General features: G+C 37.0%; 1 protein-coding gene across 4 annotated transcripts in view; it reads left to right on the top strand.

Annotated features, from left to right (window-relative positions):
* Nucleotides 1-25,215, top strand: part of ZDHHC14 (zinc finger, DHHC-type containing 14) — a 116,343-nt gene that overhangs the window by 52,359 nt on the left and 38,769 nt on the right. For 2 of the 4 annotated variants that reach the window (XM_009319125.1, XM_009319123.1), the window contains exon 2: nt 10,277-10,437. In XM_009319125.1, the coding sequence (XP_009317400.1) occupies nt 10,277-10,437 (161 nt within the window). Of the gene's footprint in view, nt 1-10,276; nt 10,450-25,215 lie in introns of all 4 variants that reach the window. The other 2 variants (XM_009319124.1, XM_009319122.1) reach the window with 1 other exon arrangement.

The raw sequence follows: 25,215 nt of genomic DNA, 5'->3' as shown, positions 1-25,215 counted from the left end.
CTTGGCCACCTGGGCACACTGCCGGCTCATGTTCAGCCGGCTGTCAACCAACACCCCCAAGTCCCTTTCCGCCAGGCAGCTTTCCAGCCACTCTTCCCCAAGCCTGTAGCGCTGCATTATTATATAAACTATATATAAACTATATATATTTAATAATATATATTATATAATATATAAACTATATTGTTATTATAATAAGCAAGTATTATAAGAGTGTTACTGTACAGCAGCTAACTGTAAACTTGAGACTGACATTTGTGTGAAGAATGTCATTCTCTTAAATGTGGAAATTTTTTTGCTGTTGAGCTTGCTACAGAACCTTCTGTGATACTCTCAACTTTTAACCATTAATATAGATTATTTTCATCCTTAGTTTTTAATTTTCAAAATAACATTTCTGTTATAACTTCCTTTAATTGTATTTCTCTGTAATACATATTTCTTGATGTAGTTGGCTTAAGAGAAAATATACTGGAATATGTTTCCCTTATTTAAACAGGTGATTTAAATCATAGAGTTGATGTATGGTAGAAATAACTTCTGATGAATTATACAAGTGTTCAGGAAGGGAATATGGAATTAATAATTTCAGTCAGTGGCCTTTCTCAAGAGGAAAGTGCCTGTGCATGATATATTTGTGGAACTACAGAGAAAAGCATAATACAATAAAGCCACCGATTTTCAGTTTGAACATGCTTATCTAGGTTTGATAAGTAACATAAAAGTGTATACAGAGCATTTTAGCTGTCTTCCTAAAAAAGAAAAAAAAAAAGGAAGAAAATTCAGACAAAAGTATTTCAATATTCAAACAGCACAATCTTTTCTGCACACATCCCTGAAGATAATTAAATGCTATGATGTTGCTAACTCTGGTGATTCAGAAGCAATCTTTCAATGTAGGGTATTTCTTACACTTTTAATGCCTAGACTTCCAATGACTTGTACCCAAATCTCACTTCTAATGCAAAACAGTAAAAGGCTCTTCCTAGTTGTTTAAATTATATTGCTAACCAAAATATTTGTAGTAGTAATGCTTTCTGTGTAGATGAAGCACTGTGTGCTTTATTTTTTTCCATTAAATAAAAGATTTGCCTTAAGCTGGTCTTGCAATTTGTTTATATTTAAACTGATTCATTTTTAGTCATGGAGAGCTGGCACTGCTTTGGCATGATGTGTGCCAATTAGTTGTTGGGGTTTTTTTAATCTGAAGTAGCCTGCAGTATGCCAGTCTGTTTGTCCAGTGAATGCTTAGTCTGGGATAAGAGGATTGCCGTGATACTGTGAGGAAGCAGCAGGAAAATACAAAGGATGCCATTTCAGGTAAAACTCTCCCAACGCTTGTGGAGACCTATGCCTCTGAAGTTACTACAAACAGGCCTCTCAGGTCTTTGAGAAGGATGATCAAGTCGCTGAATTGCTACTGCTCAGCTCTGCTTCTTTTGGGGAAGAGGAGGTTAAACTCTCTTGGTTTTATGCTCTTCCTTGCTTTATGTTCCCAGTTGCTTTATTTATAACCATGTGATGTACACTCTTGATATGTAGTGTGGGCAGGATCTTCAGTTCTCCACTTTTTTTATAAGTAAAGGAGCCCCAGGAAATGCTGTTTCTGTGAAGCTTAGCTCTGTTTTTCAATGAAAGAGCAAAGGGTTGTATTGCAGTGGGTTCCACTGAGAAGTTAAGGTTTGGGTATTTTTCCCCTGTATTTTAGGTTAAAGTTCATTTGTGTGTTTTATTCAAATGTCTTGCAATACGGAGAATTGCAGAGGGAAAAAGACACAGTAAAAAAAAAAAAATCCATATAAGACACTGGATCTACTATACCTAAGCTCTTATGACTATGGGTGGGATTTCATTTTATGGCTAAGTCCACATAGCAGTTGAATGCCTCTGGAAATGACAGTTCAACTTCATCCTGCCCTCTGTGTGTTCCCACCTGTTCACTGGCACTCATTACATCATACAGCGGGTGAAGTTGTTCAGAGAACTGATCTAACAGAAAATGAATGTGTTTTTTCAGAAAAGGGAACAGGTTGAGAGCAATTCCTCTGTTTTAACACAGTGTTAGCCAGCTCTCTTGTGCTTATATGAGGGAAGTGACAGTAGAGTGTGGCCAGGGGTAGGGATTGCATTGACGATGGGCCTTTGCCCTTTAGCAAGCGCTAGGCTTTACGTCTAGCCTTTAGACCTTATAAATTGTGCAGGGTGAATGCAAAATACTGCTCATTGAAAGCTCGGAGGCCACTATCTGGCAGCAGCTTACTTGCGTATGTTTCAATTTCCAGAGAACCCTGTGGAAAATCACCTAGAAGCTCGTACTCCTTCAGGGACTTGTGTTTGTGGCATGAGGCATTTCCGCTTATTTTGTCCCAGTTTTCATTTCTGTTCATAAGTACTTGGGATTAACCTGATGGTTTAGTTATAAAATCACATAACAGGAAATAATAAGAAATAATAAGGAAGTAATATGAAGCGTAACAGGAAAGTGTTCTATATGAGCTGTTTAAAAGAAATCCTGAGTTTGTGCATCTAGTGGAATTCATTAATTGGTAGTCTTTTACTATGGAAACCAGACCTTATACAGTATGCAAAACCAGAGAATTAAAGTACAAATATATTTTTAGCTTTTCAAGTAAGTAATTAGTGAACAGAAATTGCAATAAAGCAAGCCTTTGATTTGCTGCATGGTTGGAAGCCATGCCTTTTCTGAGTTTGTCTTTTGAGGATATGTCATCCTTGCATTGGCCTTTCATAAAGAAACTGATTATTTGGTAAGACTCAGGCTCTTGATATATAGTTCGTTAGATATTTCCCATTTTCTTACTACCTTGCTTGGAAATTTCTGGCCAACTGTTGATGCAATCAGAATTTTAGAAATTGTGTTTTGTAAAACAAAGAAGTTCCTTCTCTGTATAACAAAACAAAATTCAGTTGCCCTTGTGGGATCTTCAGTAACCACATCTGTTTTGCAGACAGGTTCTTTTTGCATTATGCATTTTATCTGTTCCCACTTTGAACTCTGACAGTGGATCATTAGAGTTAATTCATGTAGCAATAAAAATTGGGAGGTCATGCAAGGCTATTACTTTGATTGTTGCATATCTGCTGCCTTAAACCCTTAAGATCTTTACTGGTAGGAGGGAGTTTGTGGTTGTCTTACACAATGTCATAATCAACACTGCTTGCTTAGCTTCATCTGAGCTCCTACATCCAAATCCAGCCAGTGTAAATCTGATTTCAATGGTAATGCACTACCATTTAATGGAGTCAGTGCTGCTAGGAGTTCTGTTGAACACTTGCTGGTTTGAGCAGGGAAGAGAGAGGTCCTTGCAGTCTTTCATTCTTGGTAATTGCTCATGTGTTTTGACATCAGCTTTGAAGACCAAACTGCGTCAGGTTTTCACAGGAAACTCTGAAGACTGGTTGTTGAGCTTTTGCTGTTCAGGGTAACATTAAGCTAATTTTATTTTGTACTAGGTTTGAGAGAACTTCTAAAGTACTTAATTTATTAGGTTTAAGGATCATGCTGTTTGTAATCTGTGTGATTTCATCATATTAATCTTCTTTGTTTATAATTTCTAAGTGCTGGTAGAGGCTGGGACACTTATGTACACAATATAATTACCATTATTCTGTATGTGTTCCCACTTAAAAATTATTTTTAATTAGAACTAAAATTAAGTGGAGTTACCCCCAAGCAATATAACAAATACAGAAAAAAGTAAGATGTATCCAGTACTATAAAATATAGAATAAACTAGTAAAGCATTCAAGCAAGGCTAAATGCTTCATGTCTGAAACCATTCAATAAATCTGCATTTATGATTAGGGTATAATATTTTGGATTATTAAACTGAGGAGGAGGTAATATTCTGCCTATTTCTTCCCTTCCTGCTGTCATTCTGCCTTTTGTTTGTTAGCTGTTGTGTTTTCCATAGTCTTCATGTTTGCAGCATTCCAAATTTCCCAGATTTGAAATGAAGCAAGTATTATAAGAGTGATTTTTGTCTTGTATTTTATCAAATAAGTTTTTGAAACTGATTGACCATTCTGAAATGAGGGAGTGTATGATGTTAAAAAATAGTTCAAAACACAAAGAAGAATAATGAAATAAATCATTTTTTAAAAAGCAAATTTCAAATCCCATTGAAATTAGTCTGTGGTTTCCTTAATATCTCTTGAAAATTCTAATAGGAATTTTAAAGGCTGTACAACAGAATCAGGTAGATGTAGGAAACCAATGCAGAACTTCCCTAGCTAATCTTGTTAGGCATTTCACGTAACATTGCCTGGACTAATCTGTACTGAAATTACATCACATTTTCTGTGTGCCAACAGCATGCTTGTGAAGAATTAACCATTAACTGGTTGATGCCCTGCAAGTTGTTTCTATTGTAACTTTTTTCTTGTGTCAGACCTTTCTTAAGAGTTTCTTCACCTTAACTTTAAAATAAGGTCCTCTCAAAGAGGTAGTTGTAGGATGCTGGGATTTGGGGGTGGGGGTGGAGGTGGAAATATATGAGCATCCCAAAAAATGCTGACTGAAGAACTGATACATTCAAACATTCTTTGATCTTATTTTTCTAGTCTTTAAATTAGGTATTTATTCTTTTCTGTGGCATTGTTTTCTGCTGTAGCTACGGCTATACGATGGGAAAATTTATACCATGCTTCTTACAATTCTGAGTGTATTAAAACTATGTTTTAATATCATAGGTGCAGTACCTTTGAAGTCATCTGTAGCAGGTTGAAGCCTGCATTATATGCGAGAATCCACCATGCAGTCTTTAAAAGTACTTCTGTGATTCTTTTTATACCTCCTTATACTTTGCCAACACTTTTCCTAATAGCAATACGAAATGTAATGTTCTCTAGTTGAGATTCTGCTGGAAAACAAGTAAAAAGAGGCAACCCTCCAAACCCTACAACAGTGAAATTATTTCACTCTGATCATTCTCTTTGTCCCGTTTATCTTCCTACAGTTTTTGTGAGGCAGCAGCCTTCAAGGTTCGTGCTGTGCTCTCGTGTTTTGCCCATCCTTGCATCTTCCACTGTCTGTGTTGTGGTCTACGTGCACATCTTTGGCTGCTTTCTTTAAACTGGTAACTTGTCATTGGAAAAGTAAATTATAAGCTGGTTTTGTTCTTCTAGCCCAGAGTCTTGATTTGCCTTTAATCTATCTATATGGGTATTCTGTTGCCATTTCTAAATTGACAGAGGTCAAGGTTAGAACACGGTTTCACAAGAGGCAGTGGTCTGAATTAAAACCGTACTGACAGCTGCTGAAATAGAGGTCTCCTCCCTCTGTCCCAGCTTCCCTCTCCCTCTAGTTTTTGTGTGTGCTTCTGTCTCTCTTGCCTTGTGCTAATATCAGTGCTCTTTTCCAAGTGCATAGTTGACTTGTTAAAGAGGCAGAAAGAGAAGTCAACAAAATGGTGATGTTTTCATGTGTTTTAGTAAACTAACTTGGCTCACAAAAGAACCTGACGAAGACTTGTGTTGGCGTAAGGTCGGAAGTTTGGGACCGAGTGGCTTGGAGCAATGATGCGGTGGAGTTGAAAGGAAGGGGAAGCTGAGAGGAGCCATAAATAAGAGTGGAAGGACAAAAAACAAACTCTTTGTGTTAGTTTAAGGAAAGCAGCAGAGTCTCATTCAGATGTTAACTTGTAACATGTGGAGCCGAACCCAGGGTTCACAGTGCAAGCCTTCTCTCTTAGTGTTGGACACCACTCGCACACCAATAGCTACTGGTATATTAAATAGGCAATACCTGCAGAAACATAAATTAAATTGATGATGTAGGAAAATTAACAGTAATTTTTTTCATTACTTGGTTCTACTATACTTATATTATACTTTTCCTACAGTACATTTTTTTTATATCTGCTGCAAAGAGTTTTATATTGGTGAAAATCTTGACATACAGTATCCTATTATCAGTCTCGCCAGCCAAGCTTGTAGGGGTCGCCTTTTTTTTTTTTCTTCTTAGTTAGTGTGGTTAAGTGTGATGGCTACTACATCTTTGCATAAAAGCTGTACTTTTATTGTTTTCTGCCTGCCAGCTTAGCAAATATTAAGCAAGATCTCCAATTTCTCACAGGTATAAAACCCTGTCTTTTTTGTGCTCTTTAGTAAGTGGCTGTATTTGTTATTAAAGTTTTTTTGTAACTACAGGGTTAGCCTCTCTCCAGGTTAGACTCTCTCCAAATCTCCATTATCCCTGCTGGATAGATTTGTCATTTACTGTATGTCCCCATCAGTGCATAACAACAACTGTCAGTGAACTGTTCAGGAAAGCCTTCATCTTTCCAGGAAAGGCCTCAAGGAGGCTTCTTTTTCTTCCTCCCCTCTTCTAATGAAAGAGCTTGAAAGTTGTAGGACTCTCACTCTGTGTGCTCTTCAGTACAGTTACTACACGTGTTTTTCTGCTGATCTCGGTAGCCGCAGGGAGCATGGTTACACAGTTAAGAGGGCTGCTGGGTGGTAAGAATTATTTTTGTTGTTCTGCATCCTTCGTTCGCAGGGATGATACTTGATAATTATCTCTTAAATGCCAGTGTGGTTTTATTTTTTTCTAGCTGTGACAGACTAGTCTTCCAGCAGATTTTATTTCCGTCCTATACTCATGCGAACTTTCACATGATGCTTCAAAAAAGCAGCTGAGAAGCCAAGCAAAAAGCAGGGCTGATTTGTACGAAGGCCCCCTATTAATTAAATCAAAACTTCAGGTTGTGTTACTGGTTGCTCTATGCAAATCCAAACATTGTTCTCTGAAGAAGCTATTTCCACAGTAACAGTTTCTAGTGGGATCTATGGTCAAGCAATACTTCCTAAAAATGCGTTTTCTGGGATGGACCCAGTCAGTACTTGCTCTGTGCTATCATTGCAGATACCAATTAAGGACAATCGTTTTACTGTGTCGAAGATGTAAAATGAGGATGTCACTACTAGACATGAACTTACCAAGTGCTGATTTAGAAAGGTTTGCTCTGCAGATGTGTGTAGGACAGAGATTTGTTCTGGAGCTCTGTGCTGCTTTATCATAAGTGGTGCTGCAGACGGATGGTCCTCTGCGTGGGGAGTCCCTCTGCCTGAAAGTTCTGAAATTTGCTGTCAGGAAATACCTGCTAATATTTACGTTAAAGACTCACTGAAAATACCATCCAGAAAAGATACTCCTTGTAATATCTGAGGAAGGCTGATGCCTAAAGGGACGCAAACTCAACTGAAGCAAATTAATTAAGGAATTTGAGTGAATATTAGGAATAATCTTTTTCTGTGTACAGTATTTGACAATTCTAAAAATAGTAACACTAAAACAAATTGTTTAAAATAATATTGACTTAACATAGCAGTACAAATGCATTTCTTACATAAGCATGCAAATATAAATTATATAAATATGCAAGTGTATTTCTATAGATGTATTGATGATTTTGAGCTAAAATCCACATTTTTAGCTTGAAGGCACTTTTAGTGGATTTTTTTAATAACCCAGGAGATATTAAGATTTTTTCCCTTTTTTTTTTTTATACAGACATGAGGAAAAAAATGGTCTATACAGTATCTGTTTTTTTTAAATTTAATTGACAGGAACTTGGAAAATTAATTGGGCCTTTCTAAAGGATAGGTGTGACTGAGCTCTCTGCAGGCCCGTGTAACATTATATGGTCTGTTGGTATGCAAGTCAGACTGCATTGAATGGTCCTGCCTCGGCTTACTGTCTGAATCTCTGTAAGGACTGGCTTCTCAGTTTGAAATACTTTCTGAATTGGTGGAGCACTAGTTGGTTATTGTTGCCAAAGATGACATCTTTGGTGTCTTCTACATTATTACTGAAGTAATTCCAAGTCAAAGTTGATAAAATACAGGGTGTTATACCCTGAAAACATCTTTAGGCGAAGCAGGTTACCTTACACTTGCCCTGTGGGGAAGAGAGTGCAGGGCTTTGAGAGTGGGTTGTGTTTTTTTTTTTTTCACTGCAGATAGACTTGGTTCAGCAAGGCAGAGATAGACATTTTCATGCTTTTTTACTATAATGAAGTCATCGCTTCTCGGCAATGCAAGACTTTCTCAGTATTTCAGCACAGGAATTTGTTCTTTCTACCAATTCCCTATGAAATCATTGTTAAAACAAAACGTGTCACTGCCATGATGGCCATTCAGTTTCTATTCTCTGAGTATCACTGAGAATTCGAGATTACTGTTTTTGCATTGGCACCTGTCTAAATTGTATTGCACCTACTGTGCTGCTATGAGATTATCTCATGGTACCTTTTGCACACATACAACTCTTGTTTGGTCAACAGACCATCACAGCTGCAATTTCTTTGGTATGTGTAATGAATAATGCAATAGAAGAATAATAGCACTGTGCTATATTTAGTGATCATTAATGTACATGTTCCCTCTAATCCTTTTAAAAATACGTTCTTGCAGCCTATTTGTACTCTTGTCTGAGCATATTACAGTAGTTTTGGTTTCAGTAATCCTTTGTGGCAAGAAATAAATCGAGCAGTCGGACGTTTATGTGGCATGAAAGCTTCTGACTGACTTCTCTGACATGAAGGCAGCAAGGTTTGTATCTACCAGCTGTCTTGCTGCTGCTTCCTTTAGTTAGCACTGATTTCATAAATCTGGGTCTTTGACACAGATTTTCTGAAAGTGTGCATTTGAAGTACGTTTCCTAGTATTTAAACAGTCTATTCGTTATATGAAACTACCTTATCTCTTGCCCCTTGCCTTTTTTTTTATACCCAGTTGTCTTTTTAATCTTTCATAACTTGTTACACCTGTAATATTACATTCATGTAGGGCAAAAGATGAATTCTACTCCTAGAGGTGGTATGATGAGCCATGTAATGCGTTTGGACTCACTGCATCTGTGAAACCCACGGCGTTCGATGAAATGGCCAAGTACATTTAACAGGATTATGCAGGGAGATAAATGCTTGGTACATGGTAGCTGGTATGAAAAGTGTTTCCATTCTCTCCCCATCCTGTCAGCAGAAGTGATGGACAGTGAAGCTGACATTGTCATCACTTGCTCAACATTCCAGTGAGGTTAACTGACTTGCAAAAGCTCACGTGTCTGAATCATCATTTCAGGCAGTCAGCAGAAACAGGGAAGACAATGTTAATTAAACTTGATTGGTATCCGGAAGCTTTAGATGAAGCCCTAAGGCCTAGAACTTGGTTTTTGGCTTATGTTGTTTTTAGGCGTATTTTATGACTTCTCACGCAGACATCAGAAATGCATGAAGCCATCTCTGAGTTTTGCCCACCTCTACTTAATATAAGAGTTATGAAGAGAGTCTTCATCCTGTCTGTTTTCCAAGATGATCCTGCAGTGCTTATTGTATGATTCAGATTAACAGGAGTGGTATACTATGCAATGTCTAAGTGTTCATATCCCCTCTTTTTGCACAACTGTAAAGAGATACTTATATTTGTGTGTTATTTAGATTCCAATGCTTCTGTCCATTTTGATTTTATTACATGTGAAGCATAGAGGAAAATTTGCGAAAACTGTGATCCAATCTTAAGCCCTGTATGTATATTGTAAATCTGGTAACCACAGAGCCTTTTTTTTGTGCTGGTAAAGGGCTGTTGATGTTGCCCTAGCCCCCCCTGGATTATTTGTTTCCAGGTGTGTTGCACTGTCATTTGCACTTGTCTTACTTTGTAAATGAGTAAACAAGCTTACCAAGTTACAAGACATGGATTAAGAAAGAATCAGTAGTGGTGTTATAATATTGATACATACCAAGGCTGTTAAAGGGATGTGTTACAGGTGTAAGTTCTTGAGCACCATCTTTGTGATGGACGATAAATTCATTTTATAGACTTAATTACATCTTTCAGTGTGGCTTATTTAATCACGTTATGTGCTTTGCTTTTCATTGCTGAATATCTTCAGGTTATTTCCCCTTCCTCCTCCCCCCTCAATTTACTTTATATAATTGGGCAGTAGATGAACAAATATATGAGCTTATAATACCCTGTAATAAAAATATTTTCTTATGTAAATGAGTATTGCATATTAGTCAGGTTATTATTATGCTATTTGAACCTTTATTATATTAAACAGATTATGAGAAATTTCAGAAGTGTCATGAACACATAAACAGAAATTTCAGCTTCAATAAACATTCCAAGACAAGTAATGTATCAATAGAAGGAAGTGAATTCTTCATATGCATTTGTAGTGGTAAACAGTTTTTGAGAGCAAGTTGCACTATGTGTTATTGACTATGTTTAATCTTCTTTCTTTTTCCAGTTGTCCATATTTGTCAGAGAAGATTACACCTGCTATACCTGCAATTGGTGGGATTCTTTTCTTTTTCGTGATGGGGACCCTGCTGCGTACTAGTTTCAGTGATCCTGGTGTCCTCCCACGCGCAACACCAGATGAAGCAGCAGATCTAGAGAGACAAATAGGTAACACTGAAGGTCTGTTGTCTCTTCGCTTTCCTCCCAAGGGTGCATGTACTGTGTGAAGGCAGTGTGCTGCTCTGCTCATGGGAGGAGTTACTCCTATCTTGCCACAGTAATTGTTCTGGAGTTGTAATGTCTGATGACATTGCAGTGATTCCTGTGGAAAGATGGTTGATCAGTTCTTCACCGAGAAAGATAGTAAACAAAATCCTGGCCCTGGAGTGTGATAGTTATTACTGTAAATACTTTTCAACAAGTATGGTTCAAGTCTCTCAGTGGTGCACAAGAGAATACTTTCTAAAGTGTTTTTGGCAAGAAAGCTGATATTGCAAAGGTTCTACAATTGTGCATCTTTTAAAGTAATGTACCCTCAGAGTTTAACTGAATTTAATTACGTTATTATTTATGTTGTGAAAGAGTGAGATAAGTCTGTGTTAATGTACAGTCTTGTAAGTTGATGCAGTCTTGGGAAGGTTTTCTTTCAGTAACAGTAATAAAATGTTACTATTTTTTATCTGTGTAAAGCCAGCACAATTAAAGGAGAGTGAATTAGATTTTAATCAGCCTCATTTATCAAGAGAATTGTTAACTAAATTCTAATTGTGGAATTTCTACAGCTACAAATATGCTGAATAGCTAAAATGTGCTACTTGGGTAAGAAAACACAGGATGAGTTTGCAGAGCTGCTTCGTAAACAGTGAATTTGTTTGTTTATTTTTTAGTAAGCTACTAAAGCTTACTAAAGGCTACTATATCAGCTTTGATACGATAGTCAATGGAAATCCCATGTTCTGAAGCAATTTCAGAGGAACAGTCACTCGTATAATTGAAAAGACAGTTAACAGGTTTATGTAAGCACACAAGAAATACCTGCAGGGTTCTTGATGTTTAGTACTGTAGTACAGTCTTAGGTTTTGTTTACTGTGACAAATAATTTAATGCAGTAGAAGCAAATCAGTGCACTAAAGCTGTTGTGGCAGACACTTCTGCATCTATACAGTGTGAATTTGAGGGGTTTACTTCAGACTAGGTTTTGTCTGGTTCTCTCATAGTCTATATGTCCTCTACAAAGCATTGGTGAGAATGTCTTGAGGGGCAAAGTCATTGGTTTAGACTCTTACACCATGTTATGGGGTTGAGTTCATTTGGTGTACGCCTGGAGCAGAAGTTCTGGTTTAGTTTCCTCAGAAGGCAAATGTAGTTTGTACTCACCAAAATCACACTGTGAACCATGCCTGTAAGTGGGAATGACAGGAGAATTCATGTCAAAATAGCAAAACGTTAACAATGTGTTGGCATTCGTTTCCTCTTACTTAGCTGTTAAGAGATAGTAAGCACATCATGAAGTTATATCTTCTGCTTAAGACACCTGTTGGACAAAGAAATATTGTTAAGGTAAACCAAAAGATGTATCAACTTATATTCACTATTTAGGCCTTTGAGTCTTTAGCAGAGGAAAGGTAACAAGTTTGTTTTTAAATATGTACATGCTTTAGTGGTTGTTTGAATCTAATGGTTTCATTGTGATTAAAAATATCTTGTCCGAAGGGATCAGTTTCAGAAAACTGCTGTTGGAGGAAAAAGAATGGTTTTATTTTCTGGACACGTGCACATTATCTTTGGTATGGATTATTTTAAGAAGCAGCAGGATTTCAAAATACAGTGATGAGTTCATTGATCATCACTACAGTGAGATCATTTTCTTTCACCAGATTCGGAAGGTCCTGACCATAGCTGTTATACTATGTTATGTGTTAAGATAAAAAGGTGTCTGTGTAATAAACAGCATTTTGTGTGTTTCGAAGTGTTTGGATTTGAGTTCTGAAGTGGAATCAACGCATTTGCAGCATGCAAAATGCAGCAGCTAATTGTACTTACTCTGTATGCTCTTTGTGCAGGTTTGAGGCTTTTGGAACTGTATGATCATGTAACATGTTCATTGAACTTTGTGGGGAGGAAATCTTTTCCCATGGGTGTGTGAAGTCTGAGATATGTAGTTCACCAAATTTTATAGACCTGGTATAGATTTCTAAAAACAGTGTATTCTGCTGGCATTCACATTCCAGGAAGAAAACCTATATTGCTTTTATACATTGTTTGGACTACTTGTGCAGAGCCAGGAGCCAGCTGTCATTGTCATGACAGGAAGAAGGTTACATTTAGCCAGTCAGGACTTAGCCTTGGGCAAGGACGATACTGTACATAGTATACAGGGAAGACAACTTAGATCCTGGATGACCCAGATAGCTCAATCCCAGATGGATGAATTTAAATTCATATAAATTTCTTCTGTTTGCTTATTTTCCAATATGGCACTCTGGATTATTTAAAAAGAAAATCTTCAGTCAACCTGTCCTTACATGCCATAAAGAAATTAAATCAGAAATGGAGAAGCATTGTGAAGCTATATTCTCAGTACACTCCAAAAAAAAAAACATTAAAAATGGATATGGAATGTGTTTATACTGAGGAACTGGAATTCTCTTCAAACACAATAATTTCAGTCGTTGCTTGTGTAATAGAAGAATTCCTAATATTAACAGAATCCAGATATGTGGAAAACAGATGCCAAAGTTCAAATTTGTGTTGTTTGGAAAACTTAACATATTTCTTAGGAAGACTGATTTTAGAGCTTATTTTTTAGCTTTTGCCAGTGCTGTCACTGCAAACATTTTTCAGAATCAAATACTGAGTATGCAATGTGCTGCATAGAAGTGTGTAAGTTGCAATAATGGGTAATGGTATTATTTTTATAGATGGGAAGGAAAGGATGGAGAGTGGAGGGGGGGAAAGCATCTCAGAACTCTTTGGGGAAATGTGGGAAAAATTATAATTTCCTCCTCCTTTCTCTTTTTTTGCCCCTAACTCTTCTCAAAAAAAGTTATTCTCTCTCTAGGAATAACTTGTGGGAGAAGGATGGAATTCAGGCAGGTATATTCCGTAGTGTTGCCAAAAAGGAATGCCCCTTTACATCATAAAATTGTGTTATAATTTTTAGATAAACAATTGTTTAAAATTTAGAGTTTTCCAGAAGGACTCATTTTGAAATAGAGCTTCCTGTGTAACTGTTCTATTACTGCTGTAATTACCATGATGGCTCACGAGTATTCTGTGTTTTTTAAAATGGTGTTTTCCTTCGGTTTTATGAATGCAATATTTGGGGAGCAGTGGACATTCTTTGCCTATTTAGTACTGGACCTCCCAGTAAAATGTCTTATGATTGGAAGGTAAATTTATTTATTAGATATTTGAAATCATAGGAATATTTTTCTAATTTAATCACCTTTCATAAGACTTACTTGAAGAACTTAAATTTCTGTTGAACCTTTACACTTCATAAGTTTGCCACCATGACCTCTCGCAGATGTTTCACTCCAGCAATCCTAGCCCTCCTATTTTTTTCTCTTCTTGTGAAGCACAAGTAGTCTTAATTTGCCAGTCATCATCCTGGTCTCTGCTGTCCTAATGATGAGTAACAGAATCTAAGCTGCTTCCAAAGAATAAAAGTAGACGTTTATCATACCTGATATGAGTTACTTAAGACATTTAATAAAGGAAGCAGTGTTGCTGTCTAAATAAAATAAAACATGAACGATACTTTTAAAAGTTTAAATTAAGAAAAAAAAGTTGTATGTTTCCGTTAAATTTCACCTTTATCAAATTTGGCATTTAAAGGTAATTTAAAAATGAAAGCTTAACATTTGTTAGATGAATACCAAACTTGTTTTTAAATTATCACCTATTTCTACTGAACAAGACACATACCATCTTACTTATATGCATACAACCAACCCATTTGTGTTAGCTGGCCTTTTACCTTCTCAGAAAAGCAGCATTGTGTGGGACACGGCTGTACCTAATCAGAAGATGTTCGCATTAGGAAAAGGCTGGAGCAGCACAGGAGGACACTGTATGGAAGTCTGCACTCATGAAGCGTATTTAAACCAGAACTAGGAGAAGGGAAGAGCCTGTTGACCAAACATCTTTCTTTCACTTTTTATATTAACAAATTTCTTTAAACCCATTTTTGGCTAAGGATAGGATTTCAAAGTTGGTTAGAAGCAAGATTTGCAGACAAATCGTTGGGCTTCTTACCACTGATGTTCTGTTTTGTTTCTAATTCTCTGTAATGGGACAAGTATTGATGATTGAGAGAATAATTTTTTCCTACTATAATGTGAGATCATTGTAAGGAAAAGCTGGAGCATAATTGTATATGAAGAAAAAAGTATTTGAGGGAAGTTATCTTAACTCTGGTTAAAGTAAGGATATACTTGTTTCTTCTGTTACTGAGAACAGTTTGCTGAGTAAAAACAAATGGTTATCAGTTTAGAAGAGAGAGACAGGTATGTTGTTTTGAATTGTGCCACTTATACTGGTGGCTGATAGTTCAGCTATAGAAAAATCATAGTCCTAATTCCTTAAACTGTTTGAAAATTAATGAAATAAAATCTTCCCAAACAGTGGGAGGTTTTCACACCTGCATTTGAGAAAGGCACAGAAAGGAGGATAAGATGCTGAAAAGAATACTAGTATCTATCTAGGTACTGTCCTATGTTCCCTGTCATCTCTGTAGGTACTTTTGCATTTCTGTGTCTGTTTCTTTGAATTTCTTGAGTCCTTTAGGCAGAAAATGAAATTAAAATCCATTAATGAAGCTGCTACTGAAATTTACTTGCTGATTATCTACTAGTAATAATGATGGTGCAATTGGGGAAAAAATCTCAGAACAAAAACTTGTATAATCTATTATTTTTATGTAAAAGAGGTGAGCTTTCTAATGGAAATTTACCTTTTTAGTAATTATGTATAAAGATGATAACGATGACGGTCTGCTAAATGAGATTGCAAGTGAGTTGTTGAAGAGTAGATGTTAGGATTTAGTTATCTTGCTATGACAGATATTTTTCACCACTATATCCAGCTACTTGGTGAAATCTTAAGCGTTCTGTAAATCGTGTTTTAAATATGATTTTATTAAAGGATTTTCCCCAATTTAAACACAGCAAATGAATTCCTTAGTTTTTAAATCCAGTATCCATTTATGCAATATTTAATTGTATCTATGGTTTTGAAATGGACGTGATGTAATAGTAACTTTAGAGTTTTTATGACGTGTAGTTTAATTCTCTATTCTTATAGAATAGCAGGCGTATAAACAGGCTATAAATATTAACTGAGTCTGTTCTTGGCTCTGTTTGAAGGGTACGGTATTTTGAATGCTTGCTAATTGGCATAGAAAGTGGCTTAGATGCATTATTTTCCATAATCCAGTGGTTATAAAGGGGAAAAAAAAAACAAAAGGAGCCGTAAGTTGTTCTTTCAGTAATGAAAACCTAGACAGGTAAGGCAGAAGGCAGCACACTATAGCAATGCACTTGTTATTAGGGCCTTTACACAGAAACAAGTTACTGCAGTTTGTTCCAAAAAGTTCTTTGGGTTTTGGTTCCTGTTTCTGGAGCATCCTGTGCTTTCTGGTGTTTAGAGTCCACTCTAGGTCTCTTTTCTGCCTTTTATTTGTATTGCGTCTGTTAGGTACATATACCCTGAGTTCTGCCCTGTCTTTCCTATACTTCTGTTCAGCCCTGCCTCCATGGCTCTCATCCGGATCCCACTTGGTTGCATCTTTTGTTGTCTGTCATTCCTTCCTCTTTTTCTGATCCTTCCTTGCACTTGGCTTTTTACCTTGTGTTTCTGTGATGGGATTTCCTCAAAGCTTTTCCTTTCTCTGGGTTGGGCAGGTGCCTCCTCTTTCTTGTGGACATGGTAGGAGGGAGAGCGAGGTTCCTTGCCCTGAGTGCTTGATGGCAGCAGTCTGCAATACACCCAGTTCTGCTGGACATGACATCCTTAGTTTCTCTGGAGTGACGGAGGGTTCATAATCTGTTCATAAACAGAGTTAACATGTGCTCTGCAGTAAAGAAATCTGGAAGTTAACTCTATAGCTCTTAACAAGCTGCTGCTGAGGATATCTGAACTGTGACCTCCGCCCCCCCTGCCCTTTTCTTCTGCCAAAATTTGTGCAGAAAAAGTTGCATGCTAAGCTCAAAGGCTACAGCATGTGCTAGGTTTCAGCTCCTTTCTTCAAATTCTCTAATATGATAGAGGTATTAAAATGTTTGCTTTTCATCCGAGTTTCAGAAGTGGTTGAATCATCTTGCTTAGGCATCTGAAAACCTCAGAAATAAGGTATATAGCTTAGGCTACAAAAACTCACCAAATCTTTTTTTTTTTAAGCATTAAAATATGGAAAAACATAATGAAACATTCGTTTGGCATCTTTTCCTAATAAGTGTTACAGTCTAGTTTCATTTATTTCTTTCAAGGAATCCTTTACCTAGAATAAGGTACCAGCTTTAGTCCAAAATACAGGCACAGGCTCCTGTTCAAGGAATTGCTTGTTTACCTTGTGTTCAAAGAAACATTGATCTATGTCAGGAAAGAAATTATTTTAAATAAGCAGCTGACAGTAATAATTTTTTTCCTTAAAGAAAGAGTCTGTCAGATACAGAGTTTTGGCTAAATGCAAAATGAAAAATACAAATTGGATACTGAAAAAAGACAAAGATTGTATTAAAAAGTTGATTAGGAGAGTCAAAACGTTTCCATGTGTGACTGTTTCAGAATTTGTGTTTACAAACTTTTACAAATGGTAGCACAAGACTTGCTTCATAGGTTCAGACTGCTGAGCTGATCTTTGTACTGTTAAGATATATTTTTTTTAATGTGCCCTAAAAAGATGTATCCTAGTGGACTGTCATCTGTGCAACAGGAAAAGCTGGATGGCTCCTGCAGTTCAAAAGAAAACTTCTACATGCTCCAAAACTGTCATTCTGGTTTGATTGCCTTGGAACTTGCAGTGCCTTTGAACTGGAGGTGCCTTCTAAAGATGGGGTGCAAGGTTAACAGTAATATACTTCTAGGCAAGAGAGTCTTCAGATAAATCACCTAAAAATAATGCCTTTACCAAATTGTTTCTTTTCTAAAATTTGTGCATGTAACATGTCCAGTCTGTGGCTTTTACTCTACTCACGTTGTTCTTAGATACTTGAGACTCTCTCTGCCCTACCTGTCTCTTTGGGAAGCAGCCTCACAGAAATTATTGCAGATGCAGTGAGAAACTGTTATGTCCCAAGAGGAGGAATTCTGATTTAAGGATGCTATTTTGAAGTTCTTTTAAAGCTTATTAAAATATTTTTGTACATCAGAAAGCATAGAATAGGACGAGCTGATTAAGGAGAACAGTTCTCAAGACCTTCTAAAGAAACTGCCAGTACTCTATTCATTCAAGTGACTTTTGGGAAACAGAGTGCTGACAACGCAATATGTTTCCACCTAGGCCATCACCTTTTTCCAGGTGAAGATGGAAGACTAACAGAGCTGTGATGCTGCTGTTTCTGCCACCAGGGTACAGGAAAGCAGTTGTTTCTTGGGGATTTGGTGAGGTGGTAGTAGCCCAGCCATCTGTGTTCATATCAAAACAAAAAGTGAAAGGAATTGCAAAAAAAAAAAAAAAAAAGAATGTCCACAAAGCTAAAGGGACCTCTATTATTGAAAAATACTATATTAAAAGTACATCATCAAGTTATTCTCATACAGAGGAAGGTTGGGAAGTGTAGTAAGAGGCCATTGTGTCTGTATTTGTAGTTTTATGAAGATTGCCGTCAAAAAGATACTTGTATCAGAAGTGGAGACAGTTTCTAAAAGTGAGTATAAAGAGGTGGAACAAGCATATAGGGAAAGTGTCGGAAAGGCAAAAGGGGAATAAAGTCAGTTAAAACCAGCAAGGAACAGTAGAAGATAACAGGACAGGTTCTGCTGGAGGCCAGAGGAAGAAAGAGAAGCTGAAGGCATGCTGTCTAATTGGGAAATGAGAAATAACAGAGGGCAACCTGAAGGATTCAACACTCAGCTTTGATCTCAGAAGAGAACTTGCACACTTCTTGCCAGCTGATAGGAAGTGCAGGTCAGAAGAGGGAAAGTAGTAGTAGTTAAAAAGAAAAATCTGTCAATCTACTATACTGTATCTATGTCTGTCTAATATTCTACTCTAATAGAAATCTGTCTATTCTATCGCTAGAAACTATTCTCTGTCTAGAAAGACATGGAGCAAACACTAAATGATCAAATTGTAAGAATTGGGGCTGGCGGGGGGTGGGGTTTATGGCCATTTAGGACTTAAAACAAGCAACAAAGTATTTCAAGAGCAAATCAAGTGTAACCAAACTGATGTCCTTCCTTGAAAGAGTAACTGTCTTGGTGGAAAGGAAGAAGCAGATGTGCTAAATTTTGACTGTAATAGAGCTCTTGATACTGTCCTGCGTAGGATTCTTTCTATATAAATTTTGGAAATAAAGTCTAGATGAAATTACCACAAAGTCAATGAGCAACTTTCTGGAAAGATGCTCTACTGGCAAGCAGTAAGTGATCAAGTAGGATCTTGCAGAAACTGATTGTGGGCTCAAGAAAGGGAATATGCTTAACTCTGAAGTTGATGCTGAGTTGGGGGAATTTGCAAGCACTTGGCTCAGTATTTTTTTTTTTTTATATATATACTCTAAATAATTGTAGCAAATTTAGGGAACAAATACAAAATGCATGATTAAAAATGGAAATCAAATACTAACAAAAAGGGGGCTCAGTAGTGAATGGTACAGTAAAAAGGGACTTGAGTATTATCCACAAACAGCATTGTGATATCATGACAAAAAGCGGAAATTCTTTTTGGGATGCGTTAGAAAAAGAGTCATTACATAAACCAGGAGAAGCGACATTCTGCAATACCTAGTGATAATGAGCGTCAGTTCACTGTCCAGTTTTTGACACCATGTGTGTGTCATGGTTTAACCCCAGCCAGCAACTAAGCCCCCCACAGCCGCTCGCTCACTCCCCGCCGGTGTGATGGGGGAGAGAATTGGAAGAGTAAAAGTGAGAAAACTCGTGGGTTGAGATAAAGGCAGTTTAATAAGTAAAGCAAAAGCCGCACACGCAAGCAAAGCAAAACAAGGAATTCATTCACTGCTTCCCATTGGCAGGCAGGTGTTCAGCCATCTCCAGGAAAGCAGGGCTCCATCATGCGTAATGGTGACTTGGGAAGACAAATGCCATCATGGCGAACATCCCTCCCTTTCTTCTTCTTCTTCCCCCAGCTTTATATGCTGAGCATGACATCATATGGTGTGGAATATCCCTTTGGTCAGCTGGGGTCAGCTGTCCTGGCTGTGCCCCCTCCCAGCTTCTTGTGCACCCCCAGCCTCCTCGCTGGTGGGGTGGGGTGAGAGGCAGAAAAGGCCTTGACTCTGTGTAAGCACTGCTCAGCAATAACTGAAACATCCCTGTGTTATCAACACTGTTTTCGGCACAAATCCAAAATGGAGCCCTATACTAGCTACTTTGAAGAAAATTAACTCTACTCCAGCCAAAACCAGCACAGTGTGGAAACTCAAGAGGAAGGCAGCAAAACAGAGAAGTCTAGAAAACATGACGTATAAGAAATATATGTGTTTGGCCTAAGAGAGGGAAGGAGGAGCATAGGTCTTAAAATACTCTAGTATTTTTTCATATAAGATAATAGAACAAAAGCAACTAGATGCAGGAGGCTTGTATAATGCAAAATCACTGAAGATGACGTAGGGTTATTTGCTATAAAAGTGCTATAATCTCAGTCAAATGCAACAGGACCTTTTTTTTCCCCCCCTCCCCTAAATGGGAAATTAAACTTGTTGATGTAGTATTTTTACCTTTATTATAACTTTCATGAAATTGAAAAGTCATTTTTTCCAGAGCAACTTCAATGGTAGTTGCATCCTTTTCATGGTGCATATAAGCATGTTTTTTGTGATCACACAAAATACTATATTGAGAGGGGCTGTTGTTTCTATGGGAATACGAAAACTAGGAGCAGCCTTATTTTGTTAACCTCTTTGCAGTTATGATATGTCTCTTGTAGTTAGTTTAGTGTGAAGTCACCTCAGGCGGAAAAATGTTTATAGGATAATAGATTTCTAAATATGTGGGCTTAAAAGGATAACCAAACCCAGCAGAATGGGTTTCACAGATGGGAAAGTGTTTGTCCATTTGGTGCATACAAGATTAACAATTATTCCACAATATTGGTATTTTTTGCATTGGATAGGTGATGCAGATAAATAAAAAGATGATCATGGTAATGTATCCTTCCAGCCTTAAAAAGACCCATCTATAGCAAGGAAATGCTTGGGATTTTTCTTCATGTATATCTTCCTAATTTATTCTGTACAATGAGGTCAGGCCAGTTCACAGGTTTTTGCTTGCTTTCTTTTGCCTTTTCCAAAGCCCTGAACTCAGTGTATTAGCCACAGCAGCACACCATCTCTGGAAGTTGTTTTTGTCTCGGCTCTCTAATTTTCATTGATGCTCAAGATAACATTTGAGACTTCTCCATAGTTCCACGCCTGTCTTTCATTTGTTTTGAAATGCAGAATTCAATTTCCTTAGAGCCTTATAAAATTAAATCTATGCCGCAGCATAGGCATTTCATAGAATTGACAATAGCCTGAGCAAATACATACAGCTTGTGGGTACAATGTGGGTATGTTTTGCTTTCTCTCCAAAGGTGGGATACCAGTTTGATAGGCTAATAGTCATACCTGATATTGCATGCTTTAAACAACATTCTTAAAATAAATATAGTGAAATTACTTTGTGCATCAGGTAAGTCTTTCAGAAAGCTCTTACTCTCTTACTCTCTCTGTTTCTTTCCCGCACTAAAGAAACATCACTAAGATCACTAAAGATTACATTTCTTTCTGGGAGTGAGAATACCTTTCACATGAAGTTTTAGACTTCAAGACAATGATGCAATTCTACTCTTAAGAAAATAATACATAGGTTTTTCTGAAATTGAGGCAGTAAGTCTTTTATCTAAAGTCAGGAACGATATTTGGTTGGTATCTCTTGTTGGCTATCAGATGAAGAATTATGTGAAGAATGCAGTTAACAGCTGCTGGTTTCAGTCTAAGCTAGGTTCCCAGTATTGTTTGTCCCTGAGATCACCGTCTGGAAACAAGAAAATGTTATTTGATTAAGTTCTTTTCCCTAAAAACAAAACAAAACAAAAAACCTCTTTCTTCTTGTAGCCCACTGTTGTTAAGCATGTAGCTTAGATTTAAGTGGTTAAATACAGAGGAAGACATTTCTTAGAGGGGGTTTGCATTTTTGCAGGGGTTTTTTTTTGTTTGTTTGGATTTTTTGTTCTTCAGATGTTATAGGTCATACATAAAGATTTTTTTCATTGCATTATCTGTTTTTCTTAGCAGGAAACATTACAACTACTTCAAGTTACTAACTTTTCTGATTATATTGTTTGAAGATTAAAATTGTGACCCTTTAAAGTTGACGGCAAGCCTTGCATAACGTGGTTGTTAAGTTTGTGTAGAGACAACACGGAGAGACCTTCTAGAAACTGTTTGTCCTAGGATCTTAGGGAAATTGACCAAAAAAGCGAATGCTTGATTGAGCGGGAGAATCCTGGTGATATGTATACAAAATTCCAGCCTCTCTGTCTCATCTAAACAGCACCTCCCATTTGTTTTAAGCATAATAATTTGAGAGATCTAAGTGGAGTTTGCTGTCACGTTAGAAGGTTGCTAGACTGTGTTGTATCTCCATTAAATACTTGGAGTGACTTTCTTGCAGCAGTTTAAGTACCTTGGTCCTGCAAGGATATGAATTGTGTTTGGGGTTTTTCTAATAGGGTATAAAAATGCTGGAGCCCCATCTAGTGCATGAACATTTAACACTGCTAGAGAAGTTATAAAATGTGTCAGAGCAGAAAGGATGAAAGGCAATCCCATTAGTGAGAAAATCTTAACCTTTTTGTAAAATAACTTGCATTACTACATCAGTAACAGATTAGAAGAGAAAAATGTAAAAAGTAGTGGTTAAACGGAGGTTTATTTGGGGAAGGCGATTCTGTAAAGGTTAATCTTATTATGCCTTAAAGGGACTGCATATATTAAAAGATATAAAGATATTAAAAGATTTAACTGTGTTAGAACCCAAGTTTGAGCAGTCCAGTTGAAGTCTGAAAAATCACTGTGAGACCAGGACATGTTTAACACATTTAGGTTAGATAAATCTGATTAAATCCAAGCACATTTGACCTTGCCCTGTTGCTTGTTTCGAGAAAAAAATTGTTAATAAACAGAAAGACTGGGACTTTCGGGTTTGATTATGCAATTTAGGATTGTGCGTAAAATCCTGACTCCATGGAAAGTCAGCAAGACTGTTTTCATTAATTTCATTTGCATCAGCTTTCACCCTTGGATTTCGAGATTACTTTTCCGCAGAGAGCTAGGATTTGCTGTCCCTGTGAACTTGAACTTCCCTGCAAAGGTTTGGAAGGAAATCCTCTTAGAAAACCAGCATTGTAAGTAAAATGGGCTGGCCAGTAGTCTCCCTTCTCCACCAGAGAAGAGGGAAGTTGCCTTTGAGATTCTGCCAGAGCCCGCTTTAAAATAAAATAGATACAGTGCACTTTTTGAACTTCTTGAAAGGTGGGGAAATACTGGTTTTAGTCAATGTGCATTTTTTATGTGTAAATGTTTCATTAGAAAAAAGCGTTTTTCTTCTAAACAATTCACCTTGACTGGTTTAAGTCATTTCCTTTCAATGATTATGTACAAATTCAGGAATAAAAAGATTCTGTAAAAGAAGAAAATCTGAAATATTAGTGATGTTTTAGAAAATTCAATGCCTCAGCATTTCTAGCAGTATAAGAAAGCTACACCTATATAAAATTCAGGCTTCATTAGTATTTTTGATAATTATGCACCTAAATTTGTGTGTGAGTATCAAATGGAAATCATTGGTTTATTAATGAACATGTTACGCGTGCACAGGTTAAATGCATTATTGGATAAAAAGCTAATTAGGGCTAATGACCTGCATCTTTGTTCAGTTTCAGTCTATCTTGACCAGACTATGGTCAGAAATGGGCATAACACTGTGTTTTGTAAGGCCCATGGATTTATAGAAGGGCTAAGAATATTACAAGCCTGCTGGTGATGATGTCACCGAAAGTACAGTGTATTAAAATATATTTATCTTTTTCAGTGATATTAACTGAAAGTCAGCTGTAGGGGATTTTTAATAACAAAAACTTACTATGGCATTTTTCTCCCCTAAAAAGTATTGTCTTACGTAGATCTGTACTAGTACTACAAGTTATTTATTTCAGCATTTCATGCAGCCTATGATGACTTGTTCTACAGAAAAGAAGTTTTCATTGTAAATATGGAAGCTTTTTAAATGTAATCTCTGAATTATAAGAAATTCCTCCCAGTTTTCTGGATTTAGGAATCATCCATGTCTCTGTAAAGCTTTAAATAGTATAAGCACAGTTGTGCTATGCCCTAAAAGAACATCTTTTCAGCTTAGTTCTGAATTAGAATGCAAAACTCAAAAATTACTTAAACTGGTGTGTCATGAGGACAAATAAACTGTTAGGCAAGCAAATAAAAAAAAGTTTTTTACTTTTTTTAACCTGAAGAAATTAAATTATTTCTATTGACCTCATCAAATTCCTGTATCTGCTAGAGTGCTTTAAAATCACAATCATTTAATTAATGAATTTCTTTTGAATAACATAACTGTAAAAACAAAAAAATAGGGAACTTGAGATAATGTCCACATTGCACATTAAACAACTTTCATTGTCTAGTTTTGCTTCAGCATGTAAATACACCAATAGCTTGTAATGCAATACTTATTTAATAAAAAATACTGTGTCAAGTAGTATTGGCCTTGAGATCAAAATCAGTATTCTTGATTGTTCTGGGAGCCACACAGTAATCCGTACCTCCACGAGCAGATCGTAGGACCTGGCTCAGCATCCCAGGAGCATTGCAGGGGTTGGTTTAGATCCAACGCGAGCAAATGTCTGTACCTCATCAGGGTCTAGTAGGCTGCTTCTAAGCTGCTGTTTCTTCAGTATTCACCACTTCATTCTCATAAGGGATGCTTAGGAGCTTCACACCCTGACTCCATCATTCTCAGCTATTGCTCCCCTCCTTCCACCTTCTTCTCCAAGAGAGTTTTCTGAAGTCTATTTGTTTCAATGGTCAAGTTTACAGTGGTGTCCCACCAATACTTTTATTGATGCATGCGGGTGAGCATGTTGCAGATGGGTACTTCTTAAGTTAGATTTGCTGCCAAATCTAGCATATTGTATAATTACACCTTTGCTAGCACAGCTCTGCTGTCACTAATTTGAATACCTTGCTAGGTAGGAGGCTTTCTAGTTGCCCTCTTGGAAAATGTGTAGTTTGTAGGCTGTGTAAATATGTCTGCAGACCTGGCAGAAATTGTCATTGTGGGTGACGTTTCTTTTAGTAACCTGTCATCCAGCCCCATGCTTGTCCAACAGGAAAGTGAGGGGGACAACTTAAAACACAGTTGTGCAGGTGACTGTGACTTCAAAATGTAGTTTCGTTCATACATTGGAAAATAATTTATTTTACTTTTCTATTGTTCTTCTGTTCTGCCTGTCCAAGAGTAATAATTTAGGTTTTTTTCACTTCTGTGGTTTGATTTGATTGTGCTTACACAGGAACAGATAAACTGAGAAAAAGGTACCACTTTTACATGTTCAACTTTCAGAGTATAGCTCAGCTTGGGAGCATTTAAAGGACAAAACTGAACTTTAGTGATTTAGCCTAATCAGTCCTTTAGTTGCTGGAAAAATGAATGCTGATGTCCTAAAATAAGACAAAAGCAAGCAAACAAAACCCAAACCCCCAC

Source organism: Pygoscelis adeliae, unplaced genomic scaffold (genome assembly GCF_000699105.1).
Source record: "Pygoscelis adeliae isolate BGI_AS28 unplaced genomic scaffold, ASM69910v1 Scaffold172, whole genome shotgun sequence".
NCBI lineage: Eukaryota > Metazoa > Chordata > Aves > Sphenisciformes > Spheniscidae > Pygoscelis > Pygoscelis adeliae.
The sequence above is the reverse complement of the archived record's forward strand: the minus strand, read 5'-3'. Positions and strand labels throughout refer to the sequence as shown.